The sequence below is a fragment of the Diospyros lotus genome, chromosome 4 (genome assembly GCF_014633365.1).
Source record: "Diospyros lotus cultivar Yz01 chromosome 4, ASM1463336v1, whole genome shotgun sequence".
Lineage (NCBI taxonomy): Eukaryota > Viridiplantae > Streptophyta > Magnoliopsida > Ericales > Ebenaceae > Diospyros > Diospyros lotus.
In genome coordinates this window covers 5855111-5880976 of record NC_068341.1, presented here as the reverse complement: position 1 = coordinate 5880976, position 25866 = coordinate 5855111, and the positions used below count along the sequence as shown (strand labels likewise).

General features: G+C 36.4%; 1 protein-coding gene across 2 annotated transcripts; it reads right to left on the bottom strand.

Moving 5' to 3' along the window:
* Positions 1-25535, bottom strand: LOC127799400 (zinc finger CCCH domain-containing protein 34). 2 transcript variants are annotated; one of them, XM_052333403.1, is made up of 8 exons: positions 25132-25535; positions 24847-24992; positions 24283-24348; positions 23679-23798; positions 23249-23575; positions 22747-23064; positions 16160-16289; positions 861-1073 (listed from the first exon to the last, which is right to left on the bottom strand). In XM_052333403.1, the coding sequence occupies exons 1-8, from the start codon at positions 25196-25198 to the stop codon at positions 1006-1008; spliced, it is 1242 nt and encodes a 413-aa protein (XP_052189363.1). In that variant the 5' UTR covers positions 25199-25535; the 3' UTR covers positions 861-1005. The 2 variants fall into 2 exon arrangements, with proteins under 2 accessions (XP_052189361.1, XP_052189363.1); XM_052333401.1 differs by lacking the exon at positions 16160-16289 and having other exon boundaries at positions 1-1073.
* Between the last annotated feature and the right edge of the window lie 331 nt (positions 25536-25866).

Below are 25866 nucleotides of genomic sequence, written 5' to 3'. Positions count from 1 at the left end.
GAAGAGTCAATTCTAATAGACAATGGATAAAATAGTATAAAGTACTTTTACACAGGTTTTTCCTCCTGTTTTTCATATTTGAGGATAATTTATCAAGATCCATCAAGCGAACAAGTTTTCAGAACATATATTATGAGGCAGCACTGCAAACCCTTGCTTGGAGTTTCTGAAGTGCCTCTGACTCTACCACAATGATGCCTGGACCAAAAAAGAGCGAATAGGAACACCTCCAATTTTGTTCAAGTCAAACTGGAAGCTAGTTCCCAGGGTTGGAGAGTGCAAAAGATGGACAAACACAGTATATGTGGACGGAAGAGGCATGAAGGAATGATCTTTTTCGTTCCGAAAAAGACTGCAGCATAAATAAACACAACGAACTCCAAAACTGGAGAAATGGTGCAAGTTTGCCTACTAAAAGGGGCCTTTTCTTCTTGGTTATTCGAAAGAAACGTGGGAAAGGTATACGGTTTGCTTGATTTCTGAAGTTGGGTGTGGCTTATTCAAAATGAAAAAAAGGAGGCCATATAATGATTATATGACCATAGAGATGATCAGTGCTAGCAGGCTATATTGGAATAGTGGAATCGTAAAGAATGAAAACAAGCCTCATTATATCAGAGGCCGTCTGCCTAAAAAAGAAAAAAAGCACGATTCATGAATTTTGGAGGCCAACTGGAGAGTTTGCTAGAATCTTCTACCTAGCTTGATGTCCGAGTCTCACCTCCATGACTTGTGCTACTGCTGGCGGTTGAAAGGGCAGAAGCCTGACCAGACTGCTGAACAGAAAGATGAGATGCAGGCCTGCCACCGGATGTGCTCATGGAAGATGATTTCATGGATGAAAAGGCATCCTTGTTAGACCCTGAAATAAGATCAGGCCTCAACTCTGATGATGAAGACGACGGGGCCAGAGTACCCATAGAAGTTCCCACAGGATAAGGAGCCACGGGCATATCAGCAAGAGAAGAAGCAGATGGACTATAACTCAGTGTTCCCATTGGATGATCAAATTTGCATGAGGGCCCAAATTTGCATACTCCATTTTGAGCATAATGCATGCACAGCGGTGCACCCTGAGAAACAAATAGAAAAAGAGATTATTGACCAGATTAACAATAATGATGAATGTACCAAAGTAGGGCTGAGCCCATTTGAGCAAATTTTCATGCATGTCAAAAAAAAAAAAAACTCAAGAATAGAGGTATGATCTGAACCCAAATAAAATAAAAACCAACACATCTTGCCTCCAAGCACAAAAGTAGCAGAACCCGTAAAGAGGCAGGTCTGCAATTCAACGAGCAAACCCTTTGACAGGAGGTCTCTAGTTGTGCATAGGGAAAATATGAATGAAAACTATATCGGAACAGTGTTAGATTAGGAAAGTGGCCAAAAAATATAAATAAAATTATCCAGACACCCGGGCCTACCTAACAAGCATGCAAAATGACCGAACAGGGTTCAGAGCTTAAAAAAGGATACTGTTTATTTGAAAAGGTTAAGCTATGAAGATACTGGACCCATGATATATATATTGAAGAAATCCGATAGATTAATCAAAACTATCGTACTCAACTTTTCCATTATCAGATTAGAATTAAATAAACAAGACTCCTAGTTTGATACAAACTTATCAAACTTATCTCCTAAACTTTAGCTACTAGATAAACTCCTAAACTTTAGCACAAGATATAACAAGATAAAATAATTCTAACTAATCTACAAATATATAAGATCAGCATGAGGATAACTCGGGAGAGTTATCCTCTTATTCCTCTCATCTCATCCACGGATCAATCCTTTAGGATTGGTTGTTGCATCTTTATCTTTCAACACCCCCCCCCCCCTCAAACTGAGGAATATATATCAAATATTCCCAGCTTGCTTCTTATATATTCAAAACTTTGTTTTCCCATTACTTTGGTTAAAATGTCTGCATGTTGTTCTTCTGTTAGAACATAAGTCAGCTTAATATTGCCATCCTCAAGTTCCTGCTTGACAAAATGGCGATCAATTCGGATGTGCTTCATCCGATCATGCTGCACCGGATTGTTGATAATGTTGATAGCTGATTTGCTATCACTATAAAGAAACTTAGGAGATAATATTGGTATAAACAAATCATTCAACAGTCTTTCCACCCATACCATTTCACAAATTGCTTGAGCGATTGAGCGATACTATGCTTCAGCGCTACTACGAGCTACCACTTGTTGTTTCTTGCTCCGCCAAGTTACCCCATAATTTTGTACAATAGTCTGACGTAGATTTGCTATCTTCCACAACACCTGCCCAATCAGAATTTGCATAGCCTATTATACCTCTGTCTCGGCTTTTTGTAAATAGAAGACCCTTACCCAATGTTCCCTTAAGATATTTAAGAATGTGATAAGCTGCTTTCAAATGTCTCCCAGTCGGTGAATGCATGAATTGGCTAACAATACTCAAAGCATAGGTAATATCCGATCTTGTGTGAGACAAATAAATGAGTTTGCCTACCAATCATTGGTACATGCTTGTGTGAGACAAATAAATGAGTTTGCCTACCAATCATTGGTACATGCCTTTGTCCACTAGATGCTCTTCTTTTCCTTCTCTGTTCTTCGAGTTAGGTTCTAGAGGTGTGCTTGCTAGTTTACACCCTAATTTGCCGGTCTCTTTTAGCAAGTCAAGAGTGTATTTTCTTTGGGATATAAAAATGCCATTCTTACTTCTTGCAACTTCCAAACCAAGAAAATATCGCAGTTCCCCCAGCTCTTTTACTTCAAAGGCCTGCCTTAGCCACTCTTTTAGCTTCTCAATTTCTTGGTTATCATCTTCTGTGATAATGATATTATCCACATAGACTATTAGAATTGTTCTCCTACCATCCTCCTTGATCTTTGTAAAGAGTGTATGATCCATTTGTCCTTGCTTATATCCCAGCTTCTATAGAGTATCACTAAATCTTTTAAACCACGCTCTAGGTGATTACTTTAAGCCGTATAGAGATTTTTTTAATTTGCATACCTTATCTCTTGTATTGTCTTTCTCAAACCCCGGTGGTATCTTCATGTAAATCTCTTCCTCTAAATCTCCATTTAGGAAGGCATTTTTTATGTCCAATTGGTGCAGTTTCCAGTCCAGGTTTACGGTTAAGGACAGTAGAATCCGAATTGAATTGAGTTTGGCCACAGGAGCAAACGTTTCTTCATAATCCAAACCTTGAGTTTGAGTAAATCCCTGAGCTACAAGCCTTGCTTTATGCCTTTCCAGACTTCCATCTAATTTATACTTTAGAGTGAATACCCACTTGCTGCCAACTGCCTTCTTTCCCTCCGGAAAATCCATAATTTCCCATGTATCATTTTTCTCCAAGGCTATCATTTCTTCCATAATAGCCACCTTCCAGTTTTCATCCTACAATGCTTGATAAACATTTCTAGGGACAGCTATACTGTTTAAACTGATAGTAAACACCTTAAAGGAGGGAGACAATTTTGAGTACCCGATGAAATCATTAATAGGATGCTTGGTGCACATCCTTCTTCCTTTTCTCAACGCAATTGGGACACTTAGGTCATCAGCAAACTGTTGTTGTATATTGATATTAGTATGAACTGTCTTGTTTGGACTTGGACTTACCTCTAGATTGGACAGATTGGTTGGCTGAAGTGTAGCAGCTTTAGGTCTTCTGGAATAAATCTTTAGGGGGCGTTTAGTACGGGAGAAATTTTTAAATTCCTGGGATTCATGATTATTGGAAATGCTCTTGGAAATCTTTAATTCCTAGGATTTATGCAATTCTATGTTTGGTTAGCTTTAAACATTCTTAGGAATGTTGAGTATTCTTTTATGAGAATTTTACATTCCTATGTTTGGTTTAAATGTAACATTCTTGGAAATTTATATTCTTTTTCCCAAATTATCCTTATTTAATTTTTTATTTAAAAATGATAAATTCCTTCTACTATATAAAATATTGGAACTCCGCTTGGGGATGTTATCCACTGCCGGTCTCAAGCCCGGATAAAGGAGGAGGGTTGTGTTAGGTAGCCGACAGCCAACATAAAACTTAGTCGGATCCAAAACATGAACTCTAGACAAATTATGAAAAATCGTTTGGGCGTGGGCGTAACCCTTCATAACGACGCGCTACACTGCCCCCGTGTAGTGACAAGTGAGCTAGGGCCGCTGTATCGGCGCCCGGATGTAGTGATAAATGAACAAGGGTTCCCGCATTTGCTTGGACGGATGTGGGTAAAGAAACTAGTCCAAAATCAAAATCAAAACCAAAATCAAAATCAAAATCAAAACCAAAACCAAAACCAAAAACAAAATCAAATTCAAAGTCAAGGCCAAAAACAAAATCAAATCCAAAGTCAAGGCCAAAAATAAAATCATAGATTAAGGATTAGGTCATGGAACATAGGAACATTAACAGGCAAAGCTATGGAAGTGGTGGATGTGATGATTAGGAGAAAAATTAATATTATGTGCCTTCAAGAGACGAGATGGGTAGAGAAAAAAGCAAAAACTTTATCAGAAGCTGGATATAAAATATGGTACACAGGAACTGATCGAGCGAAAAATGAAATGGGGATTATTATAGATAAAAGCTTAATAGATGAGATAGTGGATGTAAAGAGAATAGGGGATAGGATTATTATAGTGAAGATTAGTCTAGGAAGAATGACTATGAATATCTTTAGTACATATGCACCACAAGCGGGGTTAGGTGATGAGATAAAAGCAAAATTCTGGGAGGACCTAGAGGGACTCATACAAATTATACCAAGAGGAGAGAAAGTGATTATAGGAGGTGACTTAAATGGGCACGTGGGTAGAGACGGAAACGGATATAAAGAGGTACATAGAGGGTATGGATTCGGGGAAAATTAATAATGAGGGTAAATCTATCCTAGATTTTGCTATGGCATATGGGCTCATTATAACCAATACTAGGTTCAAAAAACGGGATGAACACTTAATCACATATAAAAATATCACCTCAAGCACCCAAATAGATTACTTCCTCATGAGACAAGAGGATCAGTTATGTTGTAGGGATTGTAAGGTGATACCGAGAGAGTGTTTGACTACTCAACATAGACTTCTAGTACTTGACGTTAAAGTAAAAAATTGGAAGAGAAAAAATCACATAAAACAAAATCCGAGAATCAGATAGTGGAATTTAAAAGGGGAGAAACAACTAATCTTCAAAGAAAAATTTAAGGGGTAGAAGGGAATGGAATGGAGAAAGACAGACAAACCAAATGTGGAAAGAAATGGTTAATGCTCTGAGAAGCACGACAAAGGTGACTTTGGAGAGACAAATGGTAGAGCCCCTAACCTTAAGGAGTCTTGGTGGTGGAATGAAGAGGTATAATCGAAAATTAAAAATAAGAAAACTTGCTATAAAACGGTATATCAATGCAACAATGAAGAAAATCAAAAAAATTATAAAGAAGCAAAAAAGGCAGCAAAAAGAGCTGTTAGTGAAGCAAGGTCAAAAGCATATGAAAATCTATATAAACGACTTGATACAAAAGATGGAGAAAGGGATATATATAAATTAGCTAAAGCAAGAGAAAGAAAAACACGGAATTTAAATCAAGTGAAATGCATAAAAGATGACAATCAAAATGTTTTAGTAAATGAGGGAGCGATTAAGGAGAGATGGAATGAGTATTTCACAAAATTATTCAATGATGGTGGTGACACAAGAGTTAGGTTGGGACATCTTAGTAACTCCGAAGGGAATGTGAGCTACACATTCTATCGACGCATAAGTTCAAATGAAATAAAGCAAGCATTAAAAAAGACGAAAAATCATAAGGCAGTGGGACCAGATAATATACCAATAGAAGCATGGAAATGCATGGGAGAAGAGGGCATCTCCTGGCTAACGCAACTATTTAACGCCATCCTTAAATCAAAAAAGATGCCAGATGAGTGGAGGAAGAGTACTTTGGTTCCTATATATAAGAACAAAGGAGATGTTCAAAACTGTGAAAATTATAGAGGAATTAAGTTAATGAGTCATACCATGAAACTCTGGGAGAGAGTAATAGAGCAAAGGCTCAGAAAGGAAACAAATGTGTCAGAAAATCAGTTTGGTTTCATGACTGGTAGGTCAACAATGGAAGCTATATATTTACTGAGGCGTCTAATGGAAAGGTACCGAGATCATCAGAAGGACCTACATATGGTGTTTATAGATCTAGAAAAGGCTATGATAGGGTCCCTAGAGAAGTATTCTGGAGGGTTTTAGAGAAGAAATGAGTCAAAATAGCCTATAAACAAGCCCTTAAGGACATGTATCATGGTGTAGAGACAAGGGTCAGAACATGCGGAGGGGATACTGAACCATTTACAACTACAATAGGACTGCATCAAGGTTCTGCACTAAGTCCATACTTATTTGCCCTAGTAATGGATGAACTCACTAAAAATATTCAGACAGATGTGCCATGGTGTATGCTATTTGCAGACGACATAGTGTTGGTGGATGAAACAAAAGAAGGAGTGAACACTAAGCTTGAGTTGTGGAGAAACAATTTAGAATCTAAGGGATTTAAATTAAGTAGAAAGAAAACAGAATATATGGAATGCAAATTTAGTAAAAATGCAAGAGTGGATGATGTTATAATAAAATTAGAAGACCAAATCTTACAAAGAAAAGACCATTTTCGATATTTGGGATCAGTGATTCAAAAAGATGGAGAAATCCACGAGAATGTCGCACATAGAATTAAGGCAGGTTGGCTAAAATGGAGAAATGCATCGGGGGTGTTATGTGATGGTAAAATCCCATTAAAATTGAAAGGAAAATTTTATAGGACAGCTATAAGACCAGTCTTGTTGTATGGCTCAGAATGTTGGGCAGTCAAATACCAGCATGAGCAAAAGACGAGTGTAGCGGAGATGAGGATGTTAAGATGGATGTGCGGACATACAAGAAAGGATAAAATTAGAAATAAAGTTATTCGTAATAAGATAGGAGTAGTGCCAATCGAGGAGAAGATGAAAGAGACTAGACTAAGATGGTTTGGTCATGTGAGAAGGAGACTAAGAGACGCTCCTGTGAGGAGAGTTGATGAAATGGAACAATTAGTCACAAAAAGAGGTAGAGGTAGACCCAAAAAGACTTTGGGAGAGACATTAAAATTTTTTTATAAAACATATGGATCTAAATGAGGATATGACAAAAGACAGAAATACATGGAAGTCTAGAATTCATGTAGCCGACTCCACATAGTGGGATAAAGGCTGGATATGTTGTTTTTATATAAAATATTGGGACCCATAACATCTTTAGAAAGTCAAAAAAATATCACTTTTTTACACATTATGTATATATATATATGCATGTGTATATATATAATATATATACATAATATTTATGTTTATATGAATATCTACTTTAATATATATATAATATTTTATAATAAATAATATAAATATATTATAATATATATTTTTATATTTAATATAAATATATATACATATATGTATATATAATATATTTAATATAAATATATTACATATATATAATATGTTTGTATGGGGTTATAAAAGGGTAAGAGGTGTTTTACTCTTTTTTTATTAAAAACATTCCTAAATCCATGAGAAACTTGGATTCCCAACCCCCCCTATGAAAATATTTTTGTGGGAAAGTTGCTTAAAATTCATTCCGGGGAATCCTATTTCCCAGGATTCTTTTTATAAAAAAATTATATCAAACATGGGAATACAGATTCCCAACCTAACATTCCCAGGAATCTTAAAATTTCTCTGGTACCAAACGCCCCCTTAGAGATTTAGTCAGGTCTTGATCACCCTGCTAGATTTCAGTCTCCTCTTTCTCCTCCCTTTGATGAGTTTCAGTAGAGGTAAGACTAGGAAGGGGATTGATAGGCACGGAGATGACTGTACTCCAATTGTGGACTGGATTTTCATTTTAAGTAGTATTGTGGAAGAATGGTTGATTCTTGAGGAAGGTGACATCACAAGAAATAATGAATTTGCGGGTTGTTGGGTTATAGCACTTATAGCCTTGTTGGGTAGGAGAGTATCCAACAAACACACATTTAAGTGCTTTTGGGTCAAGCTTGGATGGATTTAACTGGTTTTGATGTACAAAGGAGGTACACCCAAAGACTTTAGGAACAAGAGTGTTTAAGGCCTTGGAATAGTGAGGGAAAGCTTCAATGAAGACATTTAAGGGAGTTTTATAGTTCAAGGTCTTTGAAGGAAGACGATTTATGAGGTAGGATGCTGTAAGAACTAGCCTTTCCCCAATAAGAGTGTGGAACCGATTGAGTGAACATCAGAGCCCTAGCTGTCTCAAGTAAGTGCTGGTTCTTCCTCTCGGCTACCCCATTTTGTTGAGGGTTGTATGGGCAAGAGCTTTGGTGAACAATATCATGCTCATTTAGATAATGGTTAAAGTCATTTGAGAAGTATTCTCGACCATTGTCACTTCTTAAAATATGAATGGAAGTTTGAAAAATATTCTTAACCATGAGATGAAACCGTTTGAAAACCATATAGGTTTCAAATTTATCTTTTATGAGGAAGACCCAGCAAACTCGTGTGTGATAATCAATGAAGGTGATGAACCACCAAGTGTTTGTTAGATTTGAAAGTCTAGCTGGTCCCCAAATGTCACTGTGGATTAAATGAAATGGCTGAGACAGTTTGTAGGAATGTTTTGGATGAGTGCTCTTAGTTTGTTTTGCAAGAATGCAATGTTCACAATAGAAATCCTGAATTTTATTTATGGAAATTGAAGGGTACAAGACTTTAAGATACTCGAAGCTAAGGGTGTCCTAATCTTTGATGCCATAACATTAAATCAGAATCTGAAACTGCAGCTAAGGAGGATTGAATAAATGACCTACACTCCTTTTGGTAATCAAGATTGACGATTTGATATAAACCTCCCTTCTCTTCAGCTTTGCCAATCGTCCTCCCCGAAGATTTGTCCTCAAAAACACAATGAGAAGAAGAGAATATCACTGAACAGTCATTATCTTGAGTAATCTTTGCTTACTGACAGCAAGTTACATCTCAAATTTGGCACATAAAGAACTGAATCTAATCTTAGCCCTACTACATAAGTTGTGCCCCTTCCTTGGACTGAAGTATTAGTTTCATCAGCCATAAATACAATAATATTATGATCACATGATTTAAAATTAGATAGAATTTCAAGATCACCTGTCATGTGATATGATGCACCGGTATCTATAATTCAAACACCTATGGTCAGCCTTTTGGAGAACAAAGAATGATTGATCTTACCTTGTTTAGCTAAGGATACCACCTGGTTGTTGTTGTTGTCCATACTTTCAATTGTCTTCTGCACCTTGGTTTGATTTAGCAATTGCTGATTCAACAACTACTGGAGGGCTTCTAGTTGATCTGGGGTGAAAGAAATTGGTGCTGGTGCTGAATTCCCTTTTTCAGATTCCACCACATAGGCGGACTGCACACCTTTTCGCTGGTTCCTTGGTTTCCAATTGGCTGGTTTCCCATGCAGCTTCCAGTAGGTATCCCTAATATGATAGGGCTTGTTACAATGGTCACACCATTGCCTATCTCCCTGCATCTCTCCCTTAGCCGTAATAGATTACCGACCACGGGATATGTTTAAGGCAGAATTCTGTAACATTCCTTCGTTTGTTGAACCACTAGGCAACATCACTTTCTTCATACTCTCCTCCCTTCTTACTTCGGCAAATACTTCTCTCAAAGAGGGAAAGGGCTTAGTTCCAAGCAATCGTCCTCTTACCTCATCTAAATATGAATTTAGACCATGTAAGAAGTCAAATATCCTCTCTTTCTCCACCATCTTGTTATACTTCCTTCCATCAGCCGAGCATTCCCATGTGATCTCATGAAAGAGATCAACCTCTTGCCATAATTCAGTCAAGGTATTATAATACTCGGTTACCGTGTTGTTACCTTGCTTTGTTGATCGAATGGTGGATCGAACTTGGAAGCTTTGGGCGGTATTTTCAAGATCTGAATAGATCTCTCGAACCGCATTCCAAATCTCGCTTGCTGTTTTGTAAAAGAGGTAAGCTCTTCCTACCTTTGTCTCCATTGAGTTCACTAGCCATGCCATGACAATGGCATTCTCAGCTTCCCATACTCCATAGGCTGTTGAATCTTGGCTAGGCTTTACGATTTCTCCAGTTAGATAGCCTACCTTTCCTTTTTCCTTTAATCACAAGCATAACTGATTGGGACCACTCTCAGAAGTTGGTTCCATTCAACTTGTGTAAAGTAATCTGGAGGGAAGATCCATTGAAGGCTGCGGAAGAATGTGACGAGGTTGCAGGGATTGGACTGCTCTTTGTTGGAAGAGGAATAGAAGTCCCTGCTATTTAATCATCAGCCATGGCGCAAGTTAGAGAGTTCTTTTACAATTAGAACTCTAAATAATTGGTGACCACAAAAACTCAAAATCGAGCTCTGATACCATGAAGAAATCCGATAGATTAATCAAAACTATCATACTCAACTTTTCTATTATCATATTAGAATTAAATATACAAGACTCCTAGTTTCATAGAAACTTATCTCCTAAACTTTAGCTACTAGATAAACTCCTAAACTTTAGCACAAGATAACAAGATAAAATAATTCTAACTAATCTAAAAATATATAAGATCAGCATGAGGATCTTATTCCTCTCATCTCATCCACGGATCAATCCTTTAGGATTGGTTGTTGCATCTTTATCTTTCAACATATATATATCAAGGTATTCTACCACATCGCGAGTGGACCTACACTTTCTTAACATCATAATCCTTAAGGAACATTAGTGTGTAAATAAGGTGAGGAAGAGATTCCTTACGTATCCAATGATGAACCAATTTTATATATTGCTCACATCCATACATCGATTTTATCTTTTCCTGGCAGGATCTTAACAACCTCATTTCAACTCAGGACTACACCATAAGGATGCACACAATCACCTACAGCTACATGCACTGTGCAAGCTCAGCAAGAATCAAACTTGTGGCATTTGTTTCCTTGCCACCACAAGGAAGCACATAATCACCCACAAGCTATGTGCATTGGACAAACTCCTCAAGAAAAGAACTTGAGGCATTTGTTTCCTTGCCATTGCAACAGGAGAAGGCTTTCTTTTTGCCTTTTCTAATTCAGGTAAGATCCTGTTTAGTCATTGGATCATGTACCAGAAGCTTGGACAGGAAAATGTCGCAATTGCTATCGATATCTAGGGCAATTATATTCCATTTATATATATACAAATAAATAGATATATGTATGGATGGAATACATCAAAGGCAATGTTTTCAGAAAAAGTAAAATCAGGCAACAGGAAGAGAGGTGATTCCAGATGCAAATTAATGTACAATTTAACTTTTGGAGGTGAAAGGCAGAAGTTGCAGAGATAACAAGATTAGATAAGTGCTAGCAATCAAGACATGGCAGATTCTTCCTAGACCTAGTGGGAAAACAATAGAGAAAAATAAGTGAAGTTACAACACAGGTACTTGATCTCTTAGTAACCACGACATTTAATAAGTACTATGAAATACCATTGTCGCTATACCAGAACAACAATAATTGGGGACTCCATCCTTAATGTGCCCTCTAAGTCAATAATGCACAAATAAAAAACCCCAACAATTGAATTATCCATTTAGCAACCATTCAGCAGCTGAAAAAGGGAAAGTTTGTTGAAAAAAAAACATGCAGGTCAAATGACCAAGACCTCTATGAAAGTATTAACTAAAGAACTTAAAAGGCTTCATTCTGAGTATATACATAGAACTTCACAAGTGCAGCCAGCAGAAACCATCTGAGACAAAGCTCATATGATAATGAAGGTGAGAAATTCAAATTGAAATGTTACAGATACATTTTCACAAATATAAAAATTTTTAAATGGTAAGCATTTCATAAATTTTTTATTTTGACCCAAAAAAGACATATACATCAGCACACACATTATCAGAATTTTTGACTTCCACATCCCAGAAGCTCAGAAATAATGATTGAATTATATCATGCCAAGCTCTAATATTTGGTAATTTGGCATCAGCAGCCATTTGATATTCTTGACGAAAGAACAACCACAATTTTTTATATCAAATACTTAAAAACTCAAATATGATGACTTATGTTACTTTATGCAGAAAATATCCAATACCCATGATTTATTGCCTATTACAACCTTTGTAGATGCATAAACTGTTTGATGAGACATTTTTCTTACCAAAAAAAATACCCTTTTATTATCTTAAGCAGAAAATTCAGCTTCTTTCTATGAAGCTTGGGAACTACTGTTATAAGGGAAACTGGCTGGCAGGACTAGTGATACATTTGGAAACCTATTATTTCCTTAACCTTTTTGCCATTGCGAAACATATCTCTTTTTATGGATGAAACCAAAACATCCTGTCCCTGCAACCAAAAATGCAACCCATCTCCATCCTTACTTTCACTCTCTTTTGAGCTCTCTACTCAAGCACAATGGTAACAGCAGGGGTCCATAGTAAAGCATACTATTATCTAGGATCAGTGGCAAAGCCTGAAGTCTAGTTGAGAGGCAAAGCCTGAAGTCTAGTTGAGAGGGAGCAATCAGGAGTGGAGACACAATTTCTGTATAAAATTAATAGGGCAAATTTTTAAGTACCTGTCATTGTACTGACAATATTGATGGAATTGCATATGATACTTTTCTTATGTGTACACTTTGGACTAGAAAATCAATAAAAAAAATAAAAGAGGAGAGAGCTATAAAGCACGGGCAGAGAATGCAATGAGTCAAAAATTTTCACCAAAAAAGAAAAAATACCAGAGACAACATGCTGGGGAGATGCAAAACCGTATATACCGTCTCATATATGGATAAAGATTTACATGAATATAATTAAAATGCAATATAACAATTTCAAAATTGAAAAGTTCATACCACTCAGATAAGAATCACATGCCATAGTAAACCACAAAAACACATTTTTCATTAATCTAATTAGACTCCAAATTTTTTATATTTTATATAATGACCCCAAAAAAGCTTTCAAAATTGCATTATAACACCTAAGCATGCTGCAGACATACCTTGCAACATGTCCCCGACATCTTAACAATGCATTCCCAAATATACAGAGAATGTATTTTAGAATATATATATATATTAATAAAAGAATGGCGCGCACTAAATGTGTGTTGACTTATCACAAAAACAAATAATTTAAACTAACAATTTAGCGGTGCATTCAAATCAACATATAGATTATACAGAAAGTTAAAATTATATAATCGATGATATGACACTAGGGATGCTTGTGTCTCTGTAACACTTGGAACCCAAGTGTCCTTACTGTAGGGCTGCAACTGCGTCCCTTTTAAGGGTCTTTGATACCACTGGCATCCAGCCAAGACAAAAATTGTGACTTAATATACTGGATTAGCTCCGGGAGGTAAAGTATTCATACCACGATTACAAGTAACAAAAATAACCTAAAAAATGTAAAATTTTTACCATTTTGACATAGTACAACTATATTTCTAATGTGAAAAACAAACAAATATTTCTTACTTTTATTTGTACTTAAAAACACATGTATTAATTTGTAGGTTTTTTCTTAAATAGAACTAGTTATAAAAAATATTACTAAATAAAACTATTCAAACTGACTTAACTAGAAAATACAACTATACAACTCCAAGTAACAACTGCTGGTTGAACCAGCGTTTTTTGCTTCGTTTTTTGTTTTTTTTGAAAGAACCCTGGTTCAACCAATGAGAATATGCTGACTTGCAACAACCAGTAATAGTTTGTTAAATAATTTCAGAGACATAGCAACTTCATAATTTTTTATCTATAGTAGTAATTTTAAAATATATCTAATTTGCGTGGGTTGGGATCCCTACCATGCCTCTATTCACTTCCATGAAGTGGCATGTGCATGCGGGCAATTGGCACCCTCAATTTTATAAAAATCACACATATTGTGTAGATTTTATGTTTTCTTTTCAAAAATGTTCCTATAAAATATACAACATATAGGTCAATTTAAAAAAAAAAATTGCACATATTATATAGATTTTATGGGTTTTTTTTTCAAAAATGCCACCTAAAATATACAAGATATGGGTCAATTTAAATATACACTAATTTTGTGTTGTACATAAACAAGTCTAAAACCATAGCTTAAATCATCCTTGGATTTAGAGCTCATAATAAAGTCATAAAGCTTGTTTAAAGTTTGTTTAATATAATGAGCCAAGCTCAAACCCGAGCCTAGCAAAATTATAAATAAACGATTTATAACTTTTCTAATTAAAAAAACGCCCCCACTAAGCTTGGGTCCTAGATCCACCATTGCTTCCACAACTATGCTTCTAGGGTTTGTTTCAACCTTCTTCGAAATTGTGTTAGATGAATTAGCATTTGATGTTTTATGGATAAAATTTCTTAGTAATTAATGGTATTGGTGGTCTTATGTTGTATAATTGAGGTAAAGAGTGAAGTTGCATTGGTAAATTGACTAATTTCTTATTCTTAAAAGATTGCTTTGCTGTACCAAGGAACTAGCATTTGATAAGGTTTGTTTAGGTATACTCAAATTAGATTCAATACTAAATTTGCAAGGGAATGTCATAATAACAACCACTACCCCATACTCCATTGTAAGAAATAATGGTCAAACGATACCCATTTAGCACTACAACTTCACAAAATATTGAATTTCTATTCATTTTCCATAAAATTTCTTTGAATCCAAGTGATCTATTTTCTTTAGAGGCCGCAACAGAACTTGCACTATCCTCAAATACATCCAAGAAGTATTCTCTATATCTAGTATAAAAATATATGCATATCCAAGTATCATCTAGGGCCTCCAGTCTATAGACAAATATCTCCCTTAATCAAATAATGGCACCAGTTCCCCTAATGAGGTTGTACTAAGCAATTCAATTTAGTTCTTTGGAACTTAATTTACATAGTTCTGCCTACAGATTAAGTAATCCCCTATACTTTCTAGAGTAGAAGATATAACTCCATATCACAGTAGGTCCCAAACTCAGATAAAATTGTTAAAAAAAATAATAATAACAATAACACGGAGTCTAGACAAAAACCCTCTCAAAGACACATACCACGGAGCCAAAACATGTGTGAGGACTTGTACAGGAGATACTGAGGGTTTCTCAATTACAATTAGATTACATTAAGCATCTACTATAGCCCTTATCTCTTTGCTCTAGTGATGAATTAACTTACCAAACACATCCAAGAAGAGGTGCTTGTTACATGTTCTTAATAGATGGTGTTGTCTTAGTAGATGAGATAAAAGAAAATGTGAATACTAAGTGTGCAATATAGAAAAATACCTTAGAATCTAAAAGCTTCAAATTGAACAGATTGAAAACCGAATATATGGAGGAAAAAAAATTAATAAGAAAAGAATTGCGAACATGTTATGGTAAAACTTGAAGATTAAGTCATTCTAAGAAAAAAATCAATTCAAACATCTTAAATCATGTGTTCTTTGAAGATGTCACTTGAAAAAATTAAAGCATAATGTTTGTAAAATCCCTTTGAAGATAAAAGAAAAGTTTTATCACACAGGTACAAAACTAACTCTATTTTATGGCACAAAATATTGGACAATAAAGCACCAACACATGTAAAATATAAATAGCTGAAATGAGAACATTATGGTGTGTATAGCCATATAAGAAAAGACAAAATTAGAAGGAAGGGTTCCCATAGCAAGTGAACTCTTATGTAGGACATGGGTTACAATGGTCTTACAAAAGATATGGTCAAAGATAAAAATTGTTTGTGAGCTAGAATCTATTTAGTCAAACCATACCTAGTGGGGTTAGATTAGTGTGTTCCCTTGACTTCTTGTTTAACTTAAAAGACATGTTCATGTACGGTTCATCAGTTCCTAAGTAGATGTACTAAAGAAAGATCCTACAATTTTTTTTTTTTTTTTTTTTTTTTTTTTTTTTTGGGGGTGGGGGGGGGGGGAGGGAGTTGAACTAGTAGCAAGCTTTAAGTATTGAGAATCTCTGTAAGCATCAAAAGCATCACAGATTATCAAAAGCTGAAGTTCAAGCTCAATAAACAAATAACTAAAGTAGAAGAAGAAGAAGAAGAAGAAGAAACTACCAATTGGATGTGTAAAAGTACAGATACTAGCCCGTGTGGGTATCAAGTAAACACCAACATGTTCCTTGTGACTAACAAGTGCAAGTGATTGACATACCAATTGAAAATACAAGTAGCAACCTGCATTTCCCTGGTCAAAACACAGAAATACATAATGGAACAGCAGATTGCTAAAGGTGGCAGAAGAAGATGAGGAAGCTTCCAACTAAAAACTCAAAACAAGTCAACAAAAAGAACAAGAAAAATAATACAAACCAGCTTCACAATCGCACAAAAGTCAAGAATCCCATTACCCGTAGAAAAGAATTGATCCATGATGCTTCAAAATATAAGTCATAGAATTTTCCAAGAAATTAGCCATCTTATTTTACGAACTAAGTAGCATAGCCTAGCCTTGAATCTCCTTGAACAAACCATAAAGGTGGAAAAGGAAAGAAATTTGGGAGGCCTTGAAAACAATCTAGAATCTCACTTAAGATAACTAATTTGCGCCAGCACAAGAATGGATAAAAACTATTTTGTACAAAAGTTAGGAGACGTATATAAGACAGTCACTCGATAGCACAAAATAGGGTTCAGGTTTAAGCTAGAGAAACAGCAATGCAGTTTCAATTGTTCCATATAAACCCAGAACTTAAACTATTTAGATTCTTCAGTTCTTATCAGTTCTGGTTCTGGTTTAAGCTTGTGGAACTAGGGTGACACACTTAACACCATTAAGTGACTTGCAAAATAGATATTAAATGCTTTGAGTATCTCATCTTTGGCATGATAGCACCCCAAGGTTAATTGTGGTGGAAAGCCCAAAAATGGTACAAAGCAATGAATTCTAGTTCTAGAATAATTAGTTGAATTAAGCCAAGGTCTAAAAAAATAAAGCCAATTGGGCAGGTTGGGGGAAGAGAACCCCATTCCTATGAGCGGAACAAGCCATTCCCAACATCTTATACATATAGGTTATACAACAGCAGAGCAGCAGAAGAATTATGTTGCTGGTTCCTACTACTCAGGCTCAACTTGAAAAGCCTTTGTTCCCAATTAGTGGGGGAATACAAGAGTCAAACTCCAAAACAGAAAAACTCGAGATTTCACTCGTTCAAAAATTACTAAGATCAAGCACAAAGACCTCACCACCATACCTAGGGCCGAGAACCAATCAAATATTCCAAACTTATGCTAGAGTAATATAAACCTGATAAAATGGAGAGAAAACCAGAGTTAACCAAACAACATTATTAGACAAGTTCCCAACTAAACATCAAGTTTCTAATTAACTATTTTCTTCTCAACATCATCCCACATCACACAATTTCATAAAATTGGCTGAAATGTAAGCAATAACCAAATTAATAGCTATTATCAAGCCAACATCCATGTGAAACGCTGTATAACTTTGCTCATCAAACCATTTTCATCTTTAAGTGTAACAAACGACGATAAAAAACAAACCATTCAAGCTAATCAAACCAATATAATTTAAACATCAGCTCAATAAAGCTTCAGTCTGAAGCATTTAGGAGGCCATATGAATCCTTTACCACAAGTCATCTCTTCTCAGAGTCATGTCCTTATTTTGTACCACTGCAGTAATTAAACAGAAACTAACATATTCTGATTGTCTCTCACTTTCCTTTGGAGGGGGAAGAGGAGGAACACTCCAGTTATGACACTTAACAGCCACCACATTTACGAAACCAGCAAACAAAAACCATGATTATCAAAGCCAAACATGCAGTGCTAGTAAAATTAGCCTTCTAATACTTTGGACCATTATGAAAAGGAGACTAATAAACAAAAAGCATGACCATGCAAGCTACGTCATATGCACTTCTTATAAATGGATCACTCGAGTATTGGGGAGCCATGATGGAGCGGAGGGAAGGATTCAAACCCCATCACCTATCAAAAAAATAAATGTATAAATAAATGGACCACTTAAAAAGAAAATTGTTTGCAATGAAATAAAGACCACAGCACACTTTTACGCCCATCAAGATAGCATAATCAAAAACTTCAAAGTAGAGAAAGCAGATTCCCTAATAATTGAGAAGCAAAATGCAAAATAACACACTAACAGAATCTCAAATAACAAGGAGGAAGCAGCTAAAATAAAATGACACTTTGATAAAACATAACATATTGCTGTCAAACTACTGGCTGTCACCTGCATGAATCTTATTCCCATTCAAACTCTATCTGTGCCCTATTCTCAGAAGTATAATTGGTAGTCAAACATCACAGGATTTATTGAAAAGAAAGAATATGAGAGCTCACTCTCCACCAGCTAAGCCAGAATTGCAAATGCTTTTGCTGCCTTCTTTAAGAGCAACATGTAAACAGAAGACTACATTTAGCATTGGCCTCTTTCTCCTTGCAGCATTAAAGGCATTTATCAACAGAATGAGCTAAAAGGAGATACCCAGCTGAATCCAACAGATAATCAGTAATCTGACAGACTTTGCATGGTAACCTTTCACTTTCCCATCCTTCAAGGACATAACCTTACAATCACTATCAAGAATGTGCCATGCATGGAACTTTTGTATAATAATGCTTCATTTGGAGTTTTTGTAAAATAATGCTCCATGCCAAAGTCAAGAAATAAATAATTCCTTTTGAGGGAAAATAATGGCTCAGGTACAAACAGCCAACATGTAGTAAGAACCTAACATCTAACCTCCCAAAGAATTGGTTTAAAACTCCATAAATCTCATTACCATTTGAAGAGTATTGCCTCCACCTCATGTAATGCTAGTATGTTGTTTTTGTTGCAAAAAACATGCATTATTTCAGATCGAGCCATAAACAAGCCAGTAATCAAGCACTTAAATGAGCCTGTTCATGAGCCCAAATGAACAAAGCACCCCTGAAACTCAAGCTCAGCTCATTTCCTAATCAAGCTTAAAAACCACTCATGAGCAATGAGCAACTATTTGAAGGGTAATGCGGGTAATGGTCAAATTGCCCAGCTTCAAGCCACTCATAAGCAACTCTGTTTATTTTGGCCCTAACCTCATGGTAATGGTCAAATTGCATGCAGAGTCCAGTTCCCACGCAACCAATTAGGAACCTAAACATAACCACATTAAGCCTATTTTCTTATTTTCATACATGAACAAGCTGCAGTCCGACCTACTGCCAACCCTGTTTTGGCAACACTTCTGTTGTACTAGAGAAAACACTCTGTGAACACACTCATAAATCATAATAAAGAAGTAACTTGAACTTAGCTGTGCATCTCATGAATGTGTTTATCAAGTCTTGAAGCAATCAAGAATCTTGGAAAGGAAGGGGCCAATGAATGATTGGCAAAACAGACTAACTTAGTTTTTTCAAGAGATGCTAAATTTATAAGTCCATAAAGTAAATGAATAATCCATTATTCCAAGAAACTTCTAGTGAAATGGAATGATTTTCCTCACTTAATTTGTAAAAAAATGTTCAGTTGTTATGGATGAACACGATGTTACTAACCGTGCCCAAAATAATACTGCCTTAGAGAAATATGTGGAGCTCAATGTTAAATCAAATTCACAGACATCCTTTACGATCTTTGGTAACTAAGCAAGATGATTCAGTTATATTATTGGCGTATTTTAAAAATATTAATTGCAAGTGGAGTTCCTGAACAATAAGGATAGAGACGTGCTGCCTCTTATCTTGCTTGCTTAGCTCAAACATATCAACAGCACTTAGTTCACTTATGCAAGTAGAGTTCCATTTAACACAGACAAACAATGGAGATGAGGAGTTCTAATGATTTTAAAATTTTCATATTCTAGTTATTTTAGAATTTCATAGTTATAGCTATTCTTGGGTCCTATTTATTAGGAATGGTTTTGTTCACTAGTTTAATTTGGACTCTTGGTAGGGCTATGTGAAGATATAAAAATATCACTACACAAAGAGATATCCAGGGTTTCACATACAAGGAGAAAACAAATATAGAAATTTAACCATTACCATTCCAAATAGAAATTAAACTAATTAACCAAATATAGAAATTTAACAATTACCATTCCAAATGTAACTAATACAAGGAGATATCCAGTGTTTCACATACAAGGATAGATCCAGTGTTTCACAGATAAATATATAAATCCTCTATTTCTACGTTTAGAATGGTTGTGTTCACTAGTTTAATTTGGACTCTTGGTATGGCTATGTGAATATATTCACTAGTTTAATTTGGACTCTTAGTAGGGCCATGTGGCCTCTTGGTACGGCTATGTGAATATATAAATATCCACTCACTATCCAATCTCCCCTCTCTAATTCTTCTCTTCACTGCTTTTTGTTCTCTTCTTCTTGCTCTGTTCCTTCTCTTCTTCCCTTCTCTTTCTCCAGTCATTCACCAATTTGGTATCAAAGCCTCATTTCAATCCCCTCTGAAAACTGCTGCAAATCATCATTGTGCATAAACTTTGAGCCAGCATACCTCAAAGCAACAGCAGCCTCATCATCCACCAGATTCATAATCTAAATCTTCACAGGGATCAGTGTGTGTGTCGATCTCATATTTGTTGCATAGTCAACCAACACTTTGTTTGCACCATCCAGGCCCTTTTCAACATTGATCACAAATTACAGACATATTAATTGCTTTGCTAGAGTTGTAAGATAGACAACTGAAGAATAGGATTAGAATCTTCAGGACCCAACTTGTCCAACTAAGTCTTACTGAACAGCCTTGGTGCCTTGTCAGGACTTAAAATTGTTGCTAATTCAACCTACAATCAAAGACTGACCAATCTAGCCCAAAGTCAACAATCTCACATTAAAGATAAACCAAAACTTATTCCTGCCCCTTATCAGGCAATTGATCTTAAGCCCAAGAATTTTAAAATCCAAGATTTTTTCTTTCAAACCTAGCCAATCCATAGCCTATTACTAATTTTCTTATCAACCATCCAGCATAAAGTATTTCAGCCCAAGTCCAGACAAATCAGTAGTAGCCCAGTAGCACCATCAGCCAAAAAAAAACAGCAGCAGGAAGGACCCCCGGGGGGAGGGAGGGCCAGCAGTATTTATTTGGAGTACCAAGATTCACTAGGCTGATGATTGAAGAGAAGATCATACATTTTTACTGATAGTACAGTGTAGACTACCTCTCCTCTCCACTTTTCTACTAGGTCTACTTCTTATTCCTACCAGCAGGGACAAGCCTTAAGGTTGTCTTAAGTAGATTGGGCTAGGTTTCGTTAAGCTTTTTAAGGAGGCTGAAGGTCGACCTAGAACTTAAGTTACAGCAGTACCAAGTAACATCCAACAGCTTCAGTCTTTCTGCTTTGCACTAACTGCCTTAAGTAGCACTCAAGGAGTCCACTTATTCTCTCCTTTGAGCTTTCACAGATATAAAGACAATAGGTATCTGACCATCAAATACTAACAATAGGGTTCCAACATTATCAGCCTTTAAATATTAAATATTGAGTTTTCATAAATTTCAAATATCTACAAAACCTCTTCTTAAGGAAAAGAAATAATCTCATTTTCTGACACAATGACTATTCTCCACTAACCATGCGATTATAGGGACTCTCAATTTCATCTTTCTTGCTTAGCTCAAACAGGTCAACATTTTGTTCACTTGCACAATTAGACTTCTACTCAACCAGGGAGAATTACAGATGCAATGAATTCTAATTACTTTAGAATGTCTCGATTCTAGCTATTTTATAATTTCATAGTCCTAACAATGCTTTGATTTTATTTATTTCCCAACTACAGCAGATAATAACTGCCCCACATAGTGTGATAAAGGCTTGGCTTGGCATGTTGTTGTTGCTGTGGCGATAAGGAATGATAATTTTTTCGTTTTCCTAGTTTGGTAGGGTTGTGTAAGTATGAAGATATCTTAATATCTAAAGGTTTTGTTTAGTTTTGTGTGATTAACTGAATAATATAGAATACTGGTTATTACTCTCTTCCCTATGCTTCCACTTTAGTATTTTTTTCTCTTTGCTAATTCTTCTCTTCTCCTGATTTTCTTCACTTCACTCCTTCTCTTCTTGTTCTATTTCTTATCTTCTTCTCTCCTCCTTCTCTCTTTGTTCTTTTGCCACATACCAGTCATACTTAAAAAAATATTTTTAAAATGAATTCATGCACCATTTGCTAAAGAAAATGTCATGTATTTGCATATACCAAATAAAATATGTTATATATTTTGACCAATAAAAGAAAAAAAAAAAAGAAATTGCAGAGTTTTGTCAATAAGACCAGCATGAGCTGCATGATAGATGATTACGAGATCAAATATAACAAGTTGGCACCCAAAAAAGCATACTATCAGTATAGTCTCTTTCTGATAATGTCATTATTTAGGTTCAGAATGCACAAACACAAACTTAGCAGCTGAGATGATTGCGACTTGCAAAATTAGTAGAAATCAGGAAAATAAGCATCCAGCTATGCATAAAACCAACCTCATTTAACACTCAGTTACTCTCAACCCTTTAAATATAACAGCTGGAAAAGAATCTAAATTTTAAGGAAACTTCCTTAGAACAAAAAACATCAAACTAAGAATTCATGCCCAGATAGAAAAGACAAATAAGCATCAGAAATTACACTAAAATGCTTACCGGGCGCAGGGGAAGCCCCATTGGACTAAGGGCAAAATTCGTTGAAGGTGTACTCCAATCTGGGGGATGATGGTATTTACATGTTGATCCATATTTACAATCCCCAGTTTTCATGTAATATTGACATTCAGGTTGGCCAGGTCTCTCAGGAAATTTTTGCTCCTTCTGGCTACTGCTTGAAGGACCAGCAGAAGATGGCAACGATGCATAAGCTCCCGTATATGCAGGCGCTGAAGGAGATAACTGTGTTATCCCATAAATAGGAGCTACTCCAGCAGTTGACTGGGCACTAGGGGAAGCTACTGGACTTACAGTTGCCTGCAACAGGCAGATCAACAACTTAATAAACAATCAATTTGATACGTAAGAGCATTTTTTCAATAAAAATAAAACAAAAACAATAAAAAGCAGTTCAGAAAAGAGACTGAGGGCTGAGGACGCCCAAGTATATCCACTCACTAGTATAAAAATAGAGGATTTCCGAATAAGTTAATGCACCTACCTGGTAAGGATTCCAACCAGAAAAAGGGACCATCCCAGGAGGAAGCAGCATGGGACTGTAAGCCCCTTGGATATTTGAACCTGGAACAAGAGCAGGACTTGCAACAGGCCAATTCCCAGCAACCGCTCCATATTGTTGAGATGAAGGAGCAGAAGGAGGCTGTGCTGGGGGATAAAATGCGGGAGCATGCACAGGGGCCAGCACAGGCAAAGGTCCAGGAGTTGGTAATGGCAGTTGCATGCCAGCTGGTTGTGGATGATGGAATTTACAAGTTACACCAAATTTGCAGTTCCCAGTTTTCACATAGTACAAGCAATCTTTTTCACCCTGAAACAGTAACTATAATTGTAAGTAAAACAGGTAGTGTATGCAAAACAAGAAGAAAACAAAATGAAACCGAGGAATGGACAAAACAAACAACAATTCAGACCGGTCGCAGTGGGTATCCAAAAATATTCAGTGCCATGGGAGCAGCAGTGCCACCTCCCTGTCTTGGATGGTGATACTTGCAAGATGCACCATATTTGCAGAGTCCCGTCTTCATATAAAACTACAAATGTTAAAGAACACTAGTCACTAAAATGGAAATACTCAATCACACGGACTAGCCATTTTCATCTAATGTGGAACCACAAAATAAAAAAGGGTAAGGGCAATGGTTAAGGTGTAGTAAATGCACTTGTTTTCAGCCCCCAAACACTCCTATTGGTTAGAGATAAATACATCATATTTTGAAACATTTCATCAACAAATAGAATCATTTTGTGTTTGAAAACAATGTGAAATAAATGCACCATGTACAAAAACAATGTACATTTACTGTACCCTAAGGGCAATGCCTAGGACTACCCAAAATAAAATAAAATAACTTTTCCATTAATAGCAGTGTCAGAACTCAATTCTTTTTATAGAGTTTAAAAATTGAAGAGATAACATAACAATTCAGCAAATGTAACTTGCCCAATACAAACAACCAACAACTATTCCAAGTTCAAATGTTTACTTCAAGGAAATGGTAAAAGCTAACACTATACCTGGCAAATTGGCTGCCCCACTCGTTCTGGGAACTCTCCTCCAGCAGCTCTCATAGCTCCCACAACCTGACAGTGCGATTATATCAGCCTTAAATAAAGCACATTAATTTCTCAATCATGCTTTCAAAACTTAATTAACATTACGAATGCCGTGCCACTAACTCTTAACTTAGTTAAGATAAGATGCAGTTGATGATGATGATGCTTTCTAGTTTTACATGTCAAAACAAAAACTCCACCAAAATCAATGGCAGACATGCAGCGAGCATTTTCTTCGCAATGAATTAAATCTAAACAGCCACATTACAAAAGATTTTGCTCGTGTGAGCTATCCCCTTTTCCTATTTATAGAAAATTTGATACCCTTTAGCAGTCAGACAAACTAGACAGGACAACCAACATCAAATCTGACTAAAGCGCAAGTACAGACAGAACTAGTCCCCGATATCAGACCGAATTCCTGACACAAATACAAATGATCACCCAGAACATTCTTCGACACCCCAAATAAAGCCCTAATCCAACACAAGCATTAAGATACCGATAGCGCCTTCGAAAAATTACCGCGCCCCGATCCCGGGGATGATTGTACCGACACCGCGCGCCATATCCGCAGAAGCCGGTCCTCAGATAGTACATACAATCGGCCTCACCGGGCCGCTCGGGGTACGCCTCAGCGCCGCCGCCCAGGCCCAACTGCCACATAGGCTCTGCATTTGGGAAATCAACATCAGAACCATTCACGAAACAACACTCCACATTACAAATTCGACCCAAATCCACACTAATGCACTCGAAATTCAATCGAAATTAAACGAAATTCAAAGTGGCCAGTGTCAGTGTACTGACCTTCGAGCCCCGTTTCGGCTTCCGGCGAACCCCATTCCATCACCAGATCAGACGGAGACCCCTCCATTGCGCGAACTTTACTTGCACAATCAGGTATATATATATATGTATATATAATTAGATATCTGTATATATCCCTATTTATATATATGTATATGTACAAATATGTATCTGTTTTGTAGAAGCATAATCAATGAACCTCTAGAGAGAAAGAGAGAGGGAGAGGACAAGAGCTTAGACAGAGAGAGAACTGGGGGCTTTTAGATCACTTTCTGAAGCCTGTCTCTCTCTCTCTCTTCTGTATCAGTGTGGTTTCGTCCACAGTCTCTCTCTCTCTCTCTCTCTCTCTCTCAAGTATGTTTTCCGTTCGCTTGTTTTGCAAAGGCGTTTTGATCTTTTCTGTGCTTTTTTTCTCTGTTTTGCCCCCCGCTTCTGTCTGCTTATATACGCGCCAAATGGAACGGAGGGTAAAGCGCGAAATGACGGATGTGCCCTGAGTGGGGTATTTCGTCTTTTGGCATGCCTTCTTAACCTTGATCAAGAGCTCGTTAAAATGATGATCAAGTGGCGTTGAGATCTATGGCTCTTTTCAGTGGAATATTTATGGCTTTTTTCTTTTAGAGGGATATCTAGAAATAATATTGCTTCATTTGGGAAAATCACAAAAGCACCACCTACCTTTTCAATGTGTGCCCCTTAGGTTTTGTTTTCTTGGAATATTTTCATTTTTCAAAA